General features: G+C 37.3%; 1 protein-coding gene across 2 annotated transcripts in view; it reads right to left on the reverse strand.

The window, feature by feature from the left end:
- PFDN1 (prefoldin subunit 1) overlaps nucleotides 1–19746 on the reverse strand; it is a 76008-nt gene extending 56262 nt beyond the window's left edge. For both annotated transcript variants that reach the window (XM_065918685.1, XM_065918686.1), the window contains exons 1-2: nucleotides 19624–19746; nucleotides 16607–16773 (exon numbers count right to left, since the gene is read on the reverse strand). In XM_065918685.1, coding sequence (XP_065774757.1) covers nucleotides 16607–16773; nucleotides 19624–19656 — 200 coding nt within the window. In that variant the 5' untranslated portion in view covers nucleotides 19657–19746. The remainder of the gene's footprint in view (nucleotides 1–16606; nucleotides 16774–19623) is intronic.
- Between the last annotated feature and the right edge of the window lie 385 nt (nucleotides 19747–20131).

Genomic DNA, 20131 nt, shown 5'->3' on the forward strand with positions numbered 1-20131 from the left:
TGAGGACAACCTTAGGGACCTCTGGGACAATGTGAAACGCCCCAACATTCGAATCACAGGAGTCCCAGAAGAAGAAGACAAAAAGAAAGGCCATGAGAAAATACTCGAGGAGATAATAGCTGAAAACTTCCCTAAAATGGGGAAGGAAATAGCCACCCAAGTCCAAGAAACCCAGAGAGTCCCAAACAGGATAAACCCAAGGCGAAACACCCCAAGACACATATTAATCAAATTAACAAAGATCAAACACAAAGAACAAATACTAAAAGCAGCAAGGGAGAAGCAACAAATAACACACAAAGGGATTCCCATAAGAATAACAGCTGATCTATCAATAGAAACCCTCCAGGCCAGAAGGGAATGGCAGGACATACTGAAAGTAATGAAAGAGAATAACCTACAACCTAGATTACTGTACCCAGCAAGGATCTCATTCAGATATGAAGGAGAATTCAAAAGCTTTACAGACAAGCAAAAGCTGAGAGAATTCAGCACCACCAAACCAGCTCTTCAACAAATGCTAAAGGATCTTCTCTAGACAGGAAATGCAGAAAGGTTGAATAAACGTGAACCCAAAACAACAAAGTAAATGGCAACAGGTCCACACTTATCAATAATTACCTTAAATGTAAATGGGTTGAATGCCCCAACCAAAAGACAAAGATTGGCTGAATGGATACAAAAACAAGACCCCTATATATGCTGTTTACAAGAGACCCACCTCAAAACCAGAGACACATACAGACTAAAAGTGAAGGGCTGGAAAAAAATATTTCACGCAAACGGAGACCAAAAGAAAGCAGGAGTCGCAATACTCATATCAGATAAAATAGACTTTCAAATAAAGGATGTGAAAAGAGACAAAGAAGGACACTACATAATGATCAAAGGATCAATCCAAGAAGAAGATATAACAATTATAAATATATATGCACCCAACATAGGAGCACCGCAATATGTACGGCAAACGCTAACAAGTATGAAAGAGGAAATTAATAGTTAACACAATAATAGTGGGAGACTTTAATACCCCACTCACAACTATGGATAGATCAACTAAACAGAAAATCAATAAGGAAACACAAACCTTAAATGATACAATGGACCAGCTAAACCTAGTTGATATCTATAGGACATTTCACCCCAAAACAATCAACTTCACCTTTTCTCAAGCGCACACGGAACCTTCTCCAGAATAGATCACATCCTGGGCCATAAATCTGGTCTTGGAAAATTCAAAAAAATTGAAATCATTCCAGTCATCTTTTCTGACCACAGTGCAGTAAGATTAGATCTCAATTACAGGAAAAAAATTGTTAAAAATTCAAACATATGGAGGCTAAATAACACGCTTCTGAATAACCAACAAATCATAGAAGAAATCAAAAAAGAAATCAAAATATGTATAGAAACGAATGAAAATGAAAGCACAACAACCCAAAACCTATGGGACACTGTAAAAGCAGTGCTAAGGGGAAGGTTCATAGCATTACAGGCTTACATCAAGAAACAAGAAAAAAGCCAAATAAATAACCTAACTCTACACCTAAAGCAATTAGAGAAGGAAGGAATGAAGAACCCCAGGGTTAGCAGAAGGAAAGAAATCTTAAAAATTAGGGCAGAAATAAATGCAAAAGAAACTAAAGAGACCATAGCAAAAATCAACAAAGCTAAAAGCTGGTTTTTTGAAAAAATAAACAAAATTGACAAACCATTAGCAAGACTCATTAAGAAACAAAGAGAGAAGAACCAAATTAACAAAATAAGAAATGAAAAGGGTGAGATCACAACAGACAACACTGAAATCCAAAGGATCATAAGAGACTACTACCAGCAGCTCTATGCCAATAAAATGGACAACTTGGATGAAATGGACAAATTCTTAGAAAAGTATAACTTTCCAAAACTGAACCAGGAAGAAATAGAAGATCTTAACAGAACCATCACAAGCAAGGAAATCGAAACTGTAATCAAAAATCTTCCAGCAAACAAAAGCCCAGGACCAGATGGCTTCACAGCTGAATTCTACCAAAAATTTAGAGAAGAGCTAACACATGTCTTACTCAAACTCTTCCAGAAAATTGCAGATGAAGGTAAACTTCCAAACTCATTCTATGAGGCCACCATCACCCTAATTCCAAAACCAGACAAAGATGCCACAAAAAAAGAAAACTACAGGCCAATATCACTGATGAACATAGATGCAAAAATCCTTAACAAAATTCTAGCAAACAGAATCCAACAACATATTAAAAAAATCATACACCATGACCAAGTGGGCTTTATCCCAGGAATGCAAGGATTCTTTAATATCCGCAAATCAATCAACGTAATACACCACATTAACAAATTGGAAGATAAAAACCATATGATTATCTCAATAGATGCAGAGAAAGCCTTTGACAAAATTCAACACTCATTTATGATTAAAACTCTCCAGAAAGCAGGAATAGAAGGAACATACCTCAACATAATAAAAGCTATATATGACAAACCCACAGCAAGCATCACCCTCAATGGTGAAAAATTGAAAGCATTTCCTCTGAAATCAGGAACAAGACAAGGATGCCCACTCTCACCACTACTATTCAACATAGTGTTGGAAGTTTTGGCCACAGCAATCAGAGCAGAAAAAGACGTAAAAGGAATCCAGATAGGAAAAGAAGAAGTGAAACTCTCGCTGTTTGCAGATGACATGATCCTCTACATGGAAAACCCTAAAGACTCTTCCAGAAAATTACTAGAGCTAATCAATGAATATAGTAAAGCTGCAGGATATAAAATTAACACACAGAAATCCCTTGCATTCCTATATACTAACAATGAAAAAACAGAAAGAGAAATTAAGGAAACAATACCATTCACCATTGCAACAAAAAGAATAAAATACTTAGGAGTATATCTACCTAAAGAAACAAAAGACCTATACACAGAAAACTATAAAAGATTGATGAAAGAAATCAAAGAGGATACAAACAGATGGAGAAACATACCGTGTTCATGGATTGGAAGAATCAATATTGTCAAAATGGCTATTCTACCCAAAGCAATCTATAGATTCAATGCAATCCCTATCAAGCTACCAGCGGTATTTTTCACAGAACTAGAACAAATAATTTCACAATTTGTATGGAAATACAAAAAACCTCGAATAGCCAAAGTAATCTTGAGAAAGAAGAATGGAACTGGAGGAATCAACCTGCCTGACTTCAGACTCTACTACAAAGCCACAGTCATCAAGACAGTATGGTACTGGCACAAAGACAGAAATACAGATCAATGGAACAGAATAGAAAGCCCAGAGATAAAACCACGAACCTATGGACAGCTTATCTTTGACAAAGGAGGCAAGGATATACAATGGAAAAAAGACAATCTCTTTAACAAGTGGTGCTGGGAAAACTGGTCAACCACTTGTAAAAGAATGAAACTAGAACACTTTCTAACACCATACACAAAAATAAACTCAAAATGGATTAAAGATCTAAATGTAAGACCAGAAACTATAAAACTCCTAGAGGAGAACATAGGCAAAACACTCTCCGACATAAATCACAGCAAGATCTTCTATGACCCACCTCCCAGAATATTGGAAATAAAAGCAAAAATAAACAAATGGGACCTAATGAAACTTAAAAGCTTTTGCACAACAAAGGAAACTATAAGTAAGGTGAAAAGACAGCCCTCAGATTGGGAGAAAATAATAGCAAATGAGGAAACAGACAAAGGATTAATCTCAAAAATATACAAGCAACTCCTGAAGCTCAATTCCAGAAAAATAAATGACCCAATAAAAAAATGGGCCAAAGAACTAAACAGACATTTCTCCAAAGAAGACATACAGATGGCTAACAAACACATGAAAAGATGCTCCACATCGCTCATTATCAGAGAAATGCAAATCAAAACCACAATGAGGTACCATTACATGCCAGTCAGGATGGCTGCTATCCAAAAGTCTACAAGCAATAAATGCTGGAGAGGGTGTGGAGAAAAGGGAATCCTCTTACACTGTTGGTGGGAATGCAAACTAGTACAGCCACTTTGGAAAACAGTGTGGAGATTTCTTAAAAAACTGGAAATAGAACTGCCATATGACCCAGCAATACCACTTCTGGGCATACACACTGAGGAATCCAGATCTGAAAGAGACACGTGCACCCCAATGTTCATCGCAGCACTGTTTATAATAGCCAGGACATGGAAGCAACCTAGATGCCCATCAGCAGACGAATGGATAAGGAAGCTGTGGTACATATACACCATGGAATATTACTCAGCCGTTAAAAAGAATTCATTTGAATCAGTTCTAATGAGATGGATGAAACTGGAGCCCATTATACAGAGTGAGGTGAGCCAGAAAGATAAAGAACATTACAGTATACTAACACATATATACGGAATTTAGAAAGATGGTAACGATGGCCCTATGTGCAGGGCAGAAGAAGAGACGCAGAAGTACAGAACAGACTTTTGAACTCTGTGGGAGAAGGGGAGGGTGGGATGTTTCGAAGGAACAGCATGTATATTATCAGTGGTGAAACAGACCACCAGCCCAGGTGGGAGGCATGAGTCAAGTGCTCGGGCCTGTTGGGTTGGGAAGATCCAGAGGAATCGGGTGGAGAGGGAGGTGGGATGGGAGACTGGGATGGGGAATTCGTTTAACTCTATGGCTGATTCACATCAATGTATGACAAAACCCACTGAAAAATAAAAAAAAAAGAAAAAAAAAAAAAGAAGTGAGCTGGAATTTCCCTTGCAGTCCAGTGGTTACTCACCACTTTCAATGCAGAGGATATAGGTTCAATCCCTGGCTGGGGAACTAAAATACTACACACATCTCCAGACTAAGCCACCAGGGAAGTCCCTTGGATCTTATTAATCATAATGTATCAATATTCCTTCAACTGAAACAAATATACTACACAAATTTAAGATATAAAAGGAGGTGACTGGGGAGGAAGAATGTGAGAGCTCTTGGTACTTTCTGCTCAGTTTTCCTTTAAACTAAAAGTTATGCTCTAAAAAATAAAAGTCTATTAATTAAAGGAGGTTGAGGACATGTTAAAAGCATACAGGAGATCCCCTGATAAAAACCTATAGAATATTATCAAAAATTAATATAAACTGAGTGATACTGCTGCATCTTAGTACTATACTATTCATGCTCCTCTTACCAACTACTATATTCATAAGTCCCTCTTTCCTTTTCTCTTCCAGTGCCCATATTAAAAGTATTATGCAAGCTCTGGGCTAAGCTATTTGTACCCAAAGTCCCTCTGAGAACTCTTACTTTCAAGGCTTAAACTTGGCTGTCTCAGCAGTAAAGAATCCACCTGCAATGAAATAATCCCTGGGTCAGGAAGATTCCCTGGAGAAGGAAATGGCAATCCACATCAATACTTCTGCCTGAGAAATCCCATGGACAGAAGAGCCTGGTAGGCTACAGTCCATGGGGTCACAAGAGTCGGTCATGGCTTTAACGACTAAACCACCACCACCACCACAAACTTGGCTAATGAATCTCAAAATAGTACAAATGCCGATCACCTGCACTATCATCTAATGGTCACTTCCACTTATATTTTCCACATTTCCTCAAATTCAACACGTCCCAAATTAAACTCACTTTATCTACCCAAGCCAACACTGCCTACAATCAGGTTTCCCCGTTTCAAATGCAGTCTCTATCAATAATGTCACCACTTGCCCACTCACCTAAGTCCCAAACCTACAACTATTCTCTGTGTCCCCATATTCCCAATTTATCTCCAAGGCTCATCACTTTCTTTCACCCTCTTCCTCTCCATCCCACTTCTGCCACCTTAATTACACCCTTATTACTATACTCCTGAATTACTTCAAGAATTTCCTACCTATATTCCCTAATTAAACTCCCTAATTCTTCTAAAATATTTTACATAATTCTCATGTAGCTAGCTCTGAACTGTTGGACACTGCAATGATTACTGTTGAAGGTTTTAGCAGATGCTACTGGTTGGCTATCCAATATCAGTTCTTCTTTGTTGACAGAGCCCCAGTTTTGTCTGGGTAGCCTGCACTGTTGAGAGACTCCGGGAGGCGAATCCTGCGGTAAATCTTGGTCTTACCTAATTATGGCAGTTCCAACCTCCAAGATTTAAGCCAAGCATGTAGCTCAGCTCTTGTTGTGAAATGTGAGAGATGGTCCTTTCGATGACTTCAAGAAAAGATTTCTTTGCTCACAAAAAGTGACATAAAAAACATGATAACTTTCTAACTCTGGATGTTGTCCCATCTGAATGAAATCCTTGGAATTCCTGCAACCAATCTCAAGATGAAACTGGCAAACACAGGGGAGAGGGCAGAGGCAAGAATACTTTTAAAAGTGGAACTAAAGCCCAAAATACAGTCCCTGAGGAAGACTAATAGGCACAATATGGACAGATCACAGAAGTATTAAGCTTAATCCAAGAAGCCACAGAAGGAGTATATACTATAATGATTCTACTTATATATTCTATATCAAGTTCTAAAATGGGCAAAATTAATCTACAGCGATAGAAATCAGACTATCAGTTGCCCAGGGCAGGATTTAGGGGAGTGACTTGGCTAAAGCAAGAAGAACATTTTAGAGAGAAGAAAATGTTCTATATCATGATTGGAGTGTAACCACCACTTTGTCAAAATTCACCCAACTCTACTCTTAAAATGAATGCATTTTACTATATGTAGGTTATAGCTCAATAAAGTTGATTTAAGAAAGAGAGACAGTTAGTACTATGGTATGCCAGATGGTTTACAGTGGCAGGAGAAAAATAAAGACAAGGGGAAAAAAAAAAGAGTACACAAGGCAAGTACGTGGGAGGCGAAGTATGCATACACCAATTTTAAACTGGGTGGTCATAAAAGAATGTATATACATATATCCATATATATATACATCCATATGTATACACATATATCCATATATATATACATCCATATGTATATACATATACATATATGTATAACTGGTTCACTTTGCTATACCACATAAAGTAACACAACATTGTAATTAACTATCAATTAAAAATTTTTTTAATATATTGATAAATAACCAAATAGGGTAGTCACAAAAGGTCTCAATGCCTACTTAGTACAGATTAAAGGAAGGGAAGTTATAAGTCATACAAACATCTGGAAGAAAGATCTATATTTGAAAAGAATCACTCTGGGACTTTCCTTATGGTGCAGTGCTTAAGAATCCACCTGCCAATGCAAGGGACGTGGGTTCGATCCCTGGTTGGGGAAGATTTCACATGCCAGAGGGCAATTTAGCCCAGTGCATCACAACTACTGAGCCTGTGTGCCACAATTACTGAAGCCCTGTGCCCTGGAGCCCGTGCTCTGCAACAAGAGAAGCCACCACAATGAGAAGCTCGCAGACTGCAACTAGAGAGTAGCCCCTGCTTGCCTCAACTAGAGAAAGCCTGCAAGCAGCAGTGAAGACCCAGCACAGCCTAAAAATTAATTAAAAAAAAAAAAGAATCACTCTGGCTACACAGTTGAGGACAGCTATAATGTGGTAAGGATGGAAGCAGGAAGCCCATTTAAGAGAAAACTGCAATCCAATGACAGTTTAGACCACTTGGTAACAAGTAATGTGCAGATTCTAGACAAAATTTAGACAGTCTTTGCTAATGGACTGAACTTACGACTAAAAGAGAGGAGTCAAGGGTGATCCAAGATTTAGAAGAACTAAAAGGATAGAAAGGGCATTTGCTGAAAAGACTGAGGAAGGAACTGGTTAATTTGTAAATAATGAGAATTTTCTATGGAGTCCCATCCAAAGGTCACAGTAGCAAGGCCTTGTACTAAGGCCACAGATGCAGAGCCCAGAGCCAAGGTCACCTCTGAAGTTGACTGAGCCCCTTTGTAACCATTGCCTGCCAAAAAGCCCCCCTGATCATTACCAGTCAGCTTCCTGACTCCAAATTAGGCAAAAATGCCCACTCCAGGACTCACCCTATAGCACCCTAACCAATTACCTAATGCCATCCTTCCAGTAGGATTCTTCTTTGTCGTAAGGCTATAAAAATTGGGTACTTAAACCATGAAAAGAGACAGCTCTCCCTTGAGCCAGCCTGTTCTCACAGCCGGCTCTCCCTGGTCTGTCAGAAAGTCGGCATTTGCAATGCCCCTCACTATCTCTGCTCTTTGTTCTCAATAAATTCACTCCTTTCTCAAACACTTTGGGTCTGGGAATTCTTTTCCAACTCATCAACCCTATTCAGACTGCCGCAACATTTTGGACTTCCCTGGTGGCACACTGGAAAGGAATCCACTGCAAGGGCGGGTGACAGGGTTCAATCCCTGGTGCAGGAAGATGCCAGACGCCATGGAGCAGCTGAGCCTATGTGCCACAACCACTGAGCCTGTGCTCTAGTACCTGCGCCCTACAAGAGAAGCCACCGCAATCAGAAGCCTGCAACCAAAACAAAGGGTGGCCCCCGCTCGCCCCAACTAGAGAAAGCCCGTGAAAAGCAGTGAAGACCCAGCACAGCCAAAAATACACAAAATTTTAAAAAATAATAATATTTTTATTTTGACCAAGTTAGTTTTGAGATGCCTATTAGCCCATCAAACAGAGATGTAAAGGAAGCGGGTGGATATATTCAAGTCTGGAGTTCAGGGAAGGGAAGATAAAATTCTGGGAGTTGTCAGAATACAAAAAAGCATTTAAAGAGATAAGCCTGGATGAGATCACTAAGAAACTGACTATATATAAGAAAAGAGAAAAAAAAATCCAAAAGCTGACATGAGCCCAAAGTCAATCCAATATCTGGCAATGAGAAGGAAAAGGAAACAGGGAAGGAGACTGAGAAGGAATGGCAAGTGAAAACTGAAGGAAAACTAAGAGGCAGTATCCTAGAACCCATGGGAAAAAAGTACATAAAGGAAAGAAATATAAACTGGACTAAATGCTACTGATAAGTTAAATAAGATGAGCACTGGGAATTCATTGGAATTATTTTTAAAAAATCAAGGTTCCTTCAGTAACCCAATTTCATGTAAACATTTCTTGTTCTAGATGAGTAACTCACATACTGATAGGTTCAACCTGTACTAGTTAAAAATCACCGTGTATTTTTAAATCAAAGTATTACTCCAGAATTAGAAACAGTAGTATGTTAATCTATTTTAAACATGACACTTATTTTTGGTCACTACTTGGTATTCTAAGCATTCTGGTAAATAATCACCTCTGATGTTTACTACTTTTACTCTGGCCTCATCAAAACCCAAACATTTCCACACATAAGCATCGAGCTATGCTATAAATTTTTACAAGATGTGATCTTTATTTCTCTCATAGGTTAAAATATAACACTGTATAAACTAGAATCACCAGATAATAAAAAATGAGTACTGAAGAACACAAACAGAAGACTATTAATACAAAAGCAGAAAAGTCACAGAGAAACAAATACAATTTGGTACAAGCGAAAAGAGTTACACACATATAGGATGCATACTGTGGTCCAAATCTTTTTACCCTGAGCCAAACAATGTAAAAGGCTTTGCTTAGGGCAGTTATGCTCTTACCTATTTTAAAGATACATTTTCAATACTGGGCTCCTGCTGCTGTGATATTTTGATGTAAGAATATTTCAAGTCCTCTTCAAAGCCAAATGGTAGTATTTTCCAAGTAACCTGGTTCATTTCAACGTAACTGATCTTAGAACAAGAGTTGGTAATGAGAGTTTCTGGTCAGAACGAGATAACATTCTCCCAGAATGTCCATTCAAACCTAAATTCTAAAAATAAAGTGGGCATACATTCTTCACAAAACCCCAGGCACTAATGGTGCATGCAACACAATGCAATCCTAATTATTCTATCTGGGCAGAAGACATTTGCAATTCACAGCAATTCCTGATAAAACTAATAAATTTTAAAAACACCAATAAATCATTAATTGTGTATTCATATATATGGACTGGCTCTTACCTTTTAAGCCAGTATTTTTTTTTTCTAGTTCCTTTTTGGATGTTTTATTAAGCAGATTATATTCCTTGACATGACCGTATCAGTATTCTCTCAAACAGATTAGATAGCAAGTTGTTCCTAAATTTGCCACTATGAGATAAGTGACAGCTAAAATCAGAAAATCCTTGGTACAGCTTAAAATTGATTGTTTTTCACTTCAGAGAAATTCAACCTGATTTAAGTCAGTTACAGCACCCAAATCCCCAAGGACAAAGCAACAAAGTTCAAAATTACTGCTAGCTTTATTTTTATTTACAAAGGAACAACAAGGCAATTTTTTTCACTCTTCTCTCAGCTAACTACATTAATTTCTTGCTTATCGCCAAGTGGGATATACTGTACCACTATCCACTTGTGTTGCTGATTAACTACCTTCATGCAACAAAAGCAGATGGGGGAAAAAAGAAAGGCAGGCCTTTTGATGTCAGGAGATGGCAGAAGCAAACTCCTCCAAGTAACAGTAACAAAATGAATCAATTACATTTACCTTTTCTCAACAAATTCCAGCATAAATGACCAACCCTACAACAAAGACACATTAAATAAAATTTTTATTTCAGTATGTTTGTACATCCCAAGGTAAGTGTACAAACTCTCTTCTTTTACAATAAACTCCTAATTAACACAACATTTTGGAAATTAATTTCCAGTGTTTCAGTGAGATTGTTTGGATCTTGGAGGACATGGGAGGGGAAGAAGGGAAAGAATTATTAAAACTTCTCTTTCTGCAGAAGAAACATAGCTATGTCATTCCTACGAAAATGTTTGTTAACTTCTCCTGGCATAAAAACAGTGATGTCATTCTACACAGCAGTCAAAAGAGTTATAATGAACACCAAGTTTTTAAATCACTGACAGCTTAAGGAAATTAAGACTATGACTCAGAAATCTCTTCTCCCTAGAGCATCACATCTGTGGAAGAGGAGACTATGCCCAGCTGGGGTTATATACATACTCAACATCAACAAAACTGAAGTCATTTTCCCCTGCACAACAGGAAGAGTTGTTTTTTCCCCGTTAGAACTCTGAGCAATGAAAGCCATGACTTTATACGGCTCTATATAAAAACACAAGAAGGGTGGTTCATATTCTATTAGGAAAAGCAGCTTAACATCAAAACTCCTCTTCTTTTAAAGTAAAACCTAAAAAATGACTAAACTTCTTCTTATCTCTGAAAATTATTTTATCTTTGCTTCATTTTCTCTGCTCTAAAATACAGACTAACACCTTTAAAGACAGTATAAAGGAGCTTATAAATTTGAATTTGTAAAGTGACCCTCACACCAAAAGTAGACTGTATTTTTTCTCTCCAATAGTAAGCATAAAATATCCAAACTTGGTTCTAGTGAGAACAATAACATAAACTATTATTACTATAATATCAATAATACTTAACAATGTCTATTACACCAATATTTGTGGTTTGTCTCCTAATGTATTAGGAATAAAATATAATGCAACTATATCTTCAGCTTTAAAATTACCTCAAATTGATTGGAATATCAACTCTACATGAACATGAAGTAAAATGGCTGCAAAACTTAAGACAGCCTGATTATATCCCTTTTGACTAATATTTAATATACCTAAACCAAGAGCAACTGCAAATGTTTCATCTTGACCGTTCTAAATGTTACAATCCAAACTACAAGTTAACATTCAAGCTAACAATTAAAATCAAAACAAAACCAACATAACATTCTAAACAAAGGGCAGTTCAACCAAACTGTCACAGTTCAGATTTCTACATCATAATTAGTTGAAAATCTGTTCAATTATTTAATTTTTTAAAAAATTCTGTTACCCATCAGAAATATACCTACTGTTTTCATTTTCTACCTGTGCCACATTTATCAAATTTTATACTTCTGGATTTTTCAACCACCAGGGATCAACCACCAAATTACTTCAACAAGTAGAAATAGCAACACCGCTCCCAAACAGCAATTTCTGCATTGCTAGACACTTATCTAGTTGGTAGATTTATACCATTGTTCATTCTTAGTTCCTTAAATGTAAAAAATATCCACAGAATGGTGGCATACCTCTAAATTAGTTTAAATACGGTACAAAGTTATTTTTAGTTAGGTTCAAGTTTTAGAAAGGCACTAATCATTCTTCTCAAAGGCTAATCTACTCAAGTTCCTCTCATTAAAGAAACATAAAGCTTAATTTATCTCTTTTGGAAAGAAGAAATGTTATTAATGTAATGCTCAAACACAAGGATATTAGAATAATGGACCTAATATCAAATCAGGGTCTGGATCATACCTATTGTTAATAAAAATAAATTTGACCTTTATTCTAATGATAGTCCTTTCAAACATTAGTATGACTAAATGTCATTTATGTGCACTTTCAAATGTAATACTAACTTTGAAAAATATTCTTATTTCTACTATGCAAAGGAAAATGGAAGAAAACTACCATAAATAATTACAAGCTGGTTTTTATTCACGAAAAAAAAAAAAAATTACAAGAAACATTCATGTAATATTTATTTGAGATCTGTGTCTATTCCTTCCTTGCATGCTAGAAAGATGAAAAGACAAACACGTCCAACTATTCAGACACATCATTCCACAGTTGTAACTTTCATCATAGTTCTCAAAGCGGTATGGTGAGGTCAGCTCACAAACAGCTTAAGTAGCAAAACTAGAAATTGGTGGTAGTAGTATCAGGCTACATAACAGCCCCTCCAAAGAATATGAAGTAAGAGAACTAAAATGTGCTGGCAACATGCCAAGAGACTAGATGGACTATAGCTTTCATCAATGAATACATAGAGTTTACAATATACAGCAATTCATCATCTCTTACCCTGTAGCTTGATTTTCCTTGTTTTAAACCAAAAATAGCCATATATAAAAATATATATAATATATAAAATAGCCATATATAAAAATAGCCATATATAAAAGCCATATTTAACACTACCCGTTTTCTCCATACTCATGACTGGGAAAAGCATCTGGGTTTGAAATGACTTTGTAAACTAAATGCAAACCCTAAAATGAAAAATATGACTTCCATCCTATGTAAGCATAAGCAAGGTAAAATATACAATTATACCAGTATTACTCTGCACAAAATAGCCTTTATTTTCCAAGGACTATACTGCCCTCAGTGTAATCCTAAAAGCTTGGGGTTTTTCTATACTGTCAATGCTGACTATCTCTGCAACTGGTTGGCATTTAGTATTAGTCAACCTTCTCAACAGATTTAATGAAGAATTAATTCTGTCAGATTAGAGGACATAATTTTGGTTAGAAATAATTCCTTTGACCTTACTCAAAATATGTTATTCTTAAAATTTCATCTTTATCAAATCATATACTTAAAAAGCATAATAAACTTCAATTCTTAAGTCTCTGACACTTACTAAACATTTTTTCTAAAGGACCAAAAGAAAATGCAGTTATTTTAGGCAAGAGAATCATATTCAATTCAAACCAACACACGTTTACACGCATTTTGTACTGAGGATTGAGGAAACAAAGATAAATATGTATATGGTCTTTAACAATCTAGCTGGGGAAACAGACCATTTCAAACTCAGTCCAGTTCTGCCCACTACCCTCATCCCACCACCCACATGCTCTACTAGCTGTAGGAACAAAAGCTCTGGTATCATTCAGGAACGTGTTAGTAAATCTGCCAGGGAAGATGGAAAACTCTTCAGAGAAGATAAGCTCTGTCTTAAAGGATGTGAATTTCAGGAGGAAAAGTGGGACACCAAAGGCCAGGAAGGACAGAAGGAGCAAAACCAAGAAAACACAAAGACATGGCATGTGCGAGGAAGCCCATGTGACGAGGGTAGGGATAACAATTTTGGGTACATGAGCTACTCCCCTTCTACCTTCAGCCCATGACAGACCTCACTGATCAATTAGAGCATGTTTAAGTCCACGTGAGACTCAAACTCAACAGATAACTCAAAACCAATGGAAAGAATTAAGTCCATGAGATGAAATTTATGAGCTATCCTCAGCCTGGCAATAGAAAGTGGTGGGATTTGAGGCTAGAAGGGTAAATTAAGAACAGATTATGAATGACCATGAATGCTAGGCTAACAAATTTAGATTTTATCCCATGGGCAACCAAGGATGAACAAAAGATTTTATGAAAAATAATGACATAATCATATCTGGCAGATGGGTGAAGAAAGCATTTAAACCAACACAATAAGGGCAGAAAGAACAGTTCAGAAGCTATTGCTTCTTAGTCCAGGCAAGAGGCCTAAATTTCAGCAATGGTAAAATTGCAGGTTATAAAACAAAAATGTAATGTTTTAGATTTTATAATTCTTGGTTTTAAAACAACAGTTTGAGAAAAATTAGCTCTAATTAGAATTCCCTAACAATTTTCAAAAAGGAAAAAGAAAAGACAAATTAAGGTAAAGACTAGAATTAAAGAAGTGAATCACAATGATACTCAAGATTACTCAAGACTATAAATTCAGAAATAGCTATTTCAGGCTTAGCATCAAGAAAGAGAACATCCTCATGACCAGACTAATACTCAGCAAATCTTTTCCTCCTGAGGGCACTAACACTCTAGCCAAACAACAAACACAACTTACCTTACATGCCCCTACAAACTCCAGATGCACAAAGTACAAAAAACAAATTTAAAACCAAAGTTTAAAACCATGTAGATATTCCACATTATTTAAACACTTAAAGTTACTTATTTCTTTTAAGAAACATAATTCACATGAAATAAATCTTCTGGAAATACTACTGTTCTACCATTAACTAATTCATATCCCAGCCTTTAAACTCTAAAATTCTTCGAGTGGAATACAACCAATAAGTAGCACTTTGGGCAATAAGCAAAAAAAGCAACTTGCCTATCATGTCTGCAGAATGTTTAGTAAATGAAATTATTCTATTAAAAAATAAAACTTCACTATAGATCAGGCTTCTCTACTGGCTCAGTGATAGAATCCGCCTGCCAGTGCAGAGACACAGGTTCAATCCCTGGTCGCAGAAGATCCCATATGCCGTGGAGCAGCTGAGCCTGTGAGCCAGAACTATTGAGCTTGTACTCCAGAGTCTGGGAACCACAACTACTAAAGTCGGTGTACCCTAGAGCCCGTGCTCTGCAACAAAAGAAGCCACCAAAACAAGAAGCCAGAGCACCGCAACCAGAGTAGCCCCTGCTCCCCAAAACTAGACAGCGCCAGCGTGTAGCAACAAAGACCCAGCAAAGCCAAAACAAATAAACAAACAAAAAAAAATTTTTTTTTAATTCACTATAGATCAAAAGACCAAAGAGTTTTTCCTTTCAGGAGAAATTCTTTAACTGCAGCAAGCAAAAGCCAATGTAATGATGTGAAACCGAAGCACAACATGTTAACAAGCATGCTATAAAAGCTACCATTACTGTTTTAAGATCTAAGGATATTCATAACAAAGATAAAATTATCCTGCAGTGAATGCCAACAATGCACTTCATGCTACACAGACATATATTCAAGGGTTCTACTTTGTTTTCATCCCAATTCTTTTGTGTCCCAGTTAACAAACTCTCAAATTGGAATTTTCTTCCTTTTAAAACAAGCTAAAATGAAAAATGGACTCCAACAATAAGATTTTATTTATTTATTCATGCTGTTTATTCTCAGAAAGCAAATCAGATGAACAGTTTATCATAATCTACCTCTTTTTCAAACCAATATGGATCAGCTATCATGAGCAGGGTCTATTTCTCATGATGTCATTCTAAAGCCATTACTAAATGTTACACATGCCATGCTTCTTTCAAATCAATCATAAAACAAATCGTCCTAGACTGAGGTCAAATTCCTTTCCAACTAAAGGAGCTCCAAACTTAAGTAATGGTCCACTTACTAAGTAATATTCAAAGACCAAATTCCAGAAAAACCCTTCTCTTGTACCTCCTCCACTTAAAAAAAAAAATCAGTCTCCTTTTAGCTCAGTGTAATGGAATGTGACCTGCAGTTAAGGGCTTTTCCATTCCTATTTACTGCTTAGAGAACATGAAGCAGATGTATTCTCTCTCAGAATGGCAATATAGTTTTTAAAAGAACAAAAAGTGAAGTGCAGGTGGTTAATCATATAATAAGAATTAGAACAAACAAGGTAAGTTGACTTACTAGATTTCTCATGTTTGACAGAATGAGTATATTTAAATAGACAACTGAATCTTTTTGTTTTACAACCTGATCAGACATCTAAGATTCATGATTTGTGTGACTACTAATAATTAGGTTGGGAAGACAAGGTTAAACTACAACTACTTAAAAAATCTTCACACACAAAACTACTATAAACATCCTTTCACAACAAATCATATTTTTACCATTGAAGTTACACATGTTAAGTATCTAAGTATGGAGAGAAGAACATGGAATAAATATTTTTAAACTGTGCTTCAAAGTTTAAGATTAAACACATCTACCTGGAATTCAGTTTCTCAGTTTCTCATTTAAAAGAAAAAAGATATTTGACCTAGGGTTCTTTAAAGCTACTATGATACTTCAACCCAAGCTGTAAAGTGAACAATTTCTATGACTTAATTCAGATAAACTTCTTTCAGGATAACCCCCTTAAGGATATACTTTACTTACATTCTTCCTACACCTTCATACATGTTAGTCTCATCTACCAAAGTCATAATCTCTGTATCTGTAAGATGTGCATGCTTTTTCGTTCTGTTCAGCTGTTCAATCTGTACGTCTGCAAGTTTCACCTTCTGTTGAGTGTCAATAACTTTGGCTTGAAGCTCTGTGAAGGCCTAAAAAGAAATAAGTCCTTGATTTAGTAGCTACAACATTTTACAGTAAATGTTTACATCAAATCTAATATATTAAAATGAAGCCTGCTAAACAGACAAAGCTGTGAACATCTTTGCAAAACAGCAAACATCTCAAAGCCAGTCTGCTAAAAACTTGAGCCCTGAATAATTTAGTGATTAAAAGCACTGACCCTCCGTGAAGTTGAAAATCCAAGTATAATTTATAGTTGACCCTCCATATAGCAGTTCCTCTGTATCCTTGGTTCTACACTTGTTGATTCAACCAACTACATATCATGTAGTACTCTAGTATTTACTATTTTAAAAATCTGTGTACAACTGGATCCCTACAGTTTAAACCAATGCTGTTCAAGAGTCAACTGTACTGAACTTACCCAGTCCTCAGAAGATGCAACTTATCTGAAGAAGCTGAACAAAGGCATGGTAAATAATAACCATATCAAGTAGCAGGTACCCAAGGAGTAATAAAAGCTCTAAATGCAACAATCAGAAACCCAGAGACCCAAAACAAGAACCATAAATGTAACAATTCACCACATCTGTACTACTCAAGACTATTTAAAGCACTTTCCCACACTTGTTTGAAATATTAACAAGTGAATATTAATATGAGAATACTGACATATAATAAATGTCTCATTTTCTCTTTTCAATAATCCTGAGTTAAGGATGGCAGATTCATCAGCACAGTTTACAAATTAACTAAATGTTTTGAAGAGATATAAATGACTTTCACAGGGCTGAACAACTACTAGGTCAAAAATCAAATACTTAATTAATTTTTTCTGATCTCTAGTTACTGAATCTTTCTACTCTACTATCCACAGTAATATTCAGAAAATGAATATTTTAAGAGAAATATACACAAAAAACTCAAAGCATTGATAAAACAACTGCATCATGATCTTCATATCCACACGATAAGCCAAACTTGACCTGAGTACTCTTAAAAGGTTTTTGATACTTCTGAAGTGCTTAGAATGACTTTCACATGCTGTCAAATTTTGACTTAATAATAACATCTGTGGCTGCAATACATGGCAAAAAGCTACTAAACTTTTATTCTGACTTTGTTCTCGCCTACTGCTGCTACTAAGTCGCTTCAGTCGTGTCCCACTCTGTGCAACCCCATAGATGGCAGCCCACCAGGCTCCCCATCCCTGGGATTCTCCAGGCAAGAACACTGGAGTAGGTTGCCATTTTCTTCTCCAATGTATGAAAGTGAAAAGTGAAAGTGAAGTCGCTCAGTCGCATCCGACTCCTAGCAACCCCATGGACCACAGCCTACCAGGCTCCTCCATCCATGGGATTTTCCAGGCAAGAGTACTGGAGTGGGGTGCCATTGCCTTCTCCGTCTCACCTACTAGCAAGGTTTCAAAAGATTTATCTAGAGGGGAGAGGAGGTACCTAAAGTTTCCTATTAGTCTCCACCCCTCTCCCTCCCCCCAAAATTATAAACATATTAAGAGACATTTAAACAAGTTTCTTCTGTAATTTTATTGGTTGCCAAAACTACCCAATTTAAGTCTGTAATTATTTTCTTAGTTTGCATTCACTGTCCACAGGTTTCCCAGCAACAGATTCAAATAATACTGAGGAGTAAGTCCATTAACAGCTGTATTCCATTGTTAGCTCTCACTAAACCCTAACTTAAACTTGAACTTTTAACAGAAAAAAAAAAAGGTAAACTTTTAAAACACTTTAACACAGTTTGCTAAGGAAGCTAGTATATTGTTAAAGCTGAGATAATACAGCACTAGAGAGCACCGTAAGGAGTAAAGGTACAAGCTCCAAACAAAAAGCAATACACACACACACACACACACACGTAAATCCTCGGAGCAATAATACACTGCTTCACCTATTACGTGGGAGAGCTACTTCAGCTGTCTTATTTCTCATGCAAAGGTTGATCACAAGACAGTCTTAAGTAAAATTTCCTCTTCTAACCTCAAGTAGTGGTCAAAAGGTGGAAAGTGAGGCAGAGAATGCAGGACTCTAGAACCAAGCTTGGGCTGAATCTTGTTAAACTGTTTCCTTTTCTAGAAAAGTACTGGTTTAAAGTAGATGAAGTCTAGGCTCCTTTCCAATCCCCATTCTCCCTCCCTTCGCAAAAAAAAAAAAGGGGGGGGTATGCTTTTGAATCAGTAGTGGTGTTAAGATTCCTGGTAACTCTTAGGTGGTGAAAACGTTTCCGTGTAAGAACACATTTCTCGGCAATTGTTTGAAGAGATAAACTCAATTCCTTCTGATACCAATTTTATCTGGAAAACTTTGACTTGTTTCTTTTTTGACAAGTCTTTAAAAACGGGCGGGGGGGGGGGGGGTTGGCAAAGCCCTAAGATGAACACTGCTATGAGGATACCTGACTGAACTGTATGAAGCGACCTTACAAGGTATGGGATTAAAGAACTGACCTAAAAACAGACTGGACTTGAGTTTTTCAAAGCAAATTAGGATATAGAATTACAGATGCTACAGCTCGGGCAAGAGGCTCCAACTGGAAACGCTCGCTTCACGCCTCACTGTGGAACTGACGGTTCCAAGAGCAACCAAAGGTCTCTGGAACTCGGAACAAGGGAATAAAACAGCTACAGGCCCGCCAAACTTAACCAGGCCCAGCCCAATCGGCTCTTACCCGGCAAAGAGCCGCTAGCCCTCGACTCCAGCCTAAGGAGGCCCGGTCCCGCCTTTGAACTCTGAGAAACCACTCCCCATTTCCCTGGGGCCTCTTTCCTCCCGCAGTACTCGAGACTCACTCGATATTCTTGTCCACAGTCCCCTTAGCTTCCAAAGAAAAGTTTCTGCCTGCTCAAGACCCTCTTTTACCTTCTTCAACTCCAGATCCACGGGGGCCGCCATCTTGCTTCTCTGCTGCGCCTGCGCAGTGGGAGAAGCCCGGAAAGAGCGTGGGGGAAGGGCGCGTCCTGAAGGTTTGATAGGGCCTCTTCCTTCTGCGCCTGCGCATGAGTCGGTGTGCTTGGTTTTCCTACCTTCCCGGTTGTTATAAACGCCTGAAATAACCGGGATTCCGATTCAGAGTACGTCTGCCCCAAGTGACCTATAGACTTGCCGTGATTCTCCATATCCTTCCAAACACAGCACAATGCGCAGATTTCGTGTGTGGTTTTAAGCACTTCGACAAATAGTTTAGTTTGTGTTGCTGAATTAAGATGTATGTAAATCAGGCTAAAACCTCTAAAGTAATTCATGCCTTCAACGAGTCCTGTGCTGTCAAGGAGGGATGAGAAAGAATCAGCCTGTTTCAGGCAAGGCAGCATGGAGAAGACCAGGAGGCTTAGTTGAAGCGTTTTCCCAAAGAACTTATTTCTACTGA

Source organism: Muntiacus reevesi, chromosome 1, assembly GCF_963930625.1.
Source record: "Muntiacus reevesi chromosome 1, mMunRee1.1, whole genome shotgun sequence".
Classification (NCBI taxonomy): Eukaryota; Metazoa; Chordata; class Mammalia; order Artiodactyla; family Cervidae; genus Muntiacus; species Muntiacus reevesi.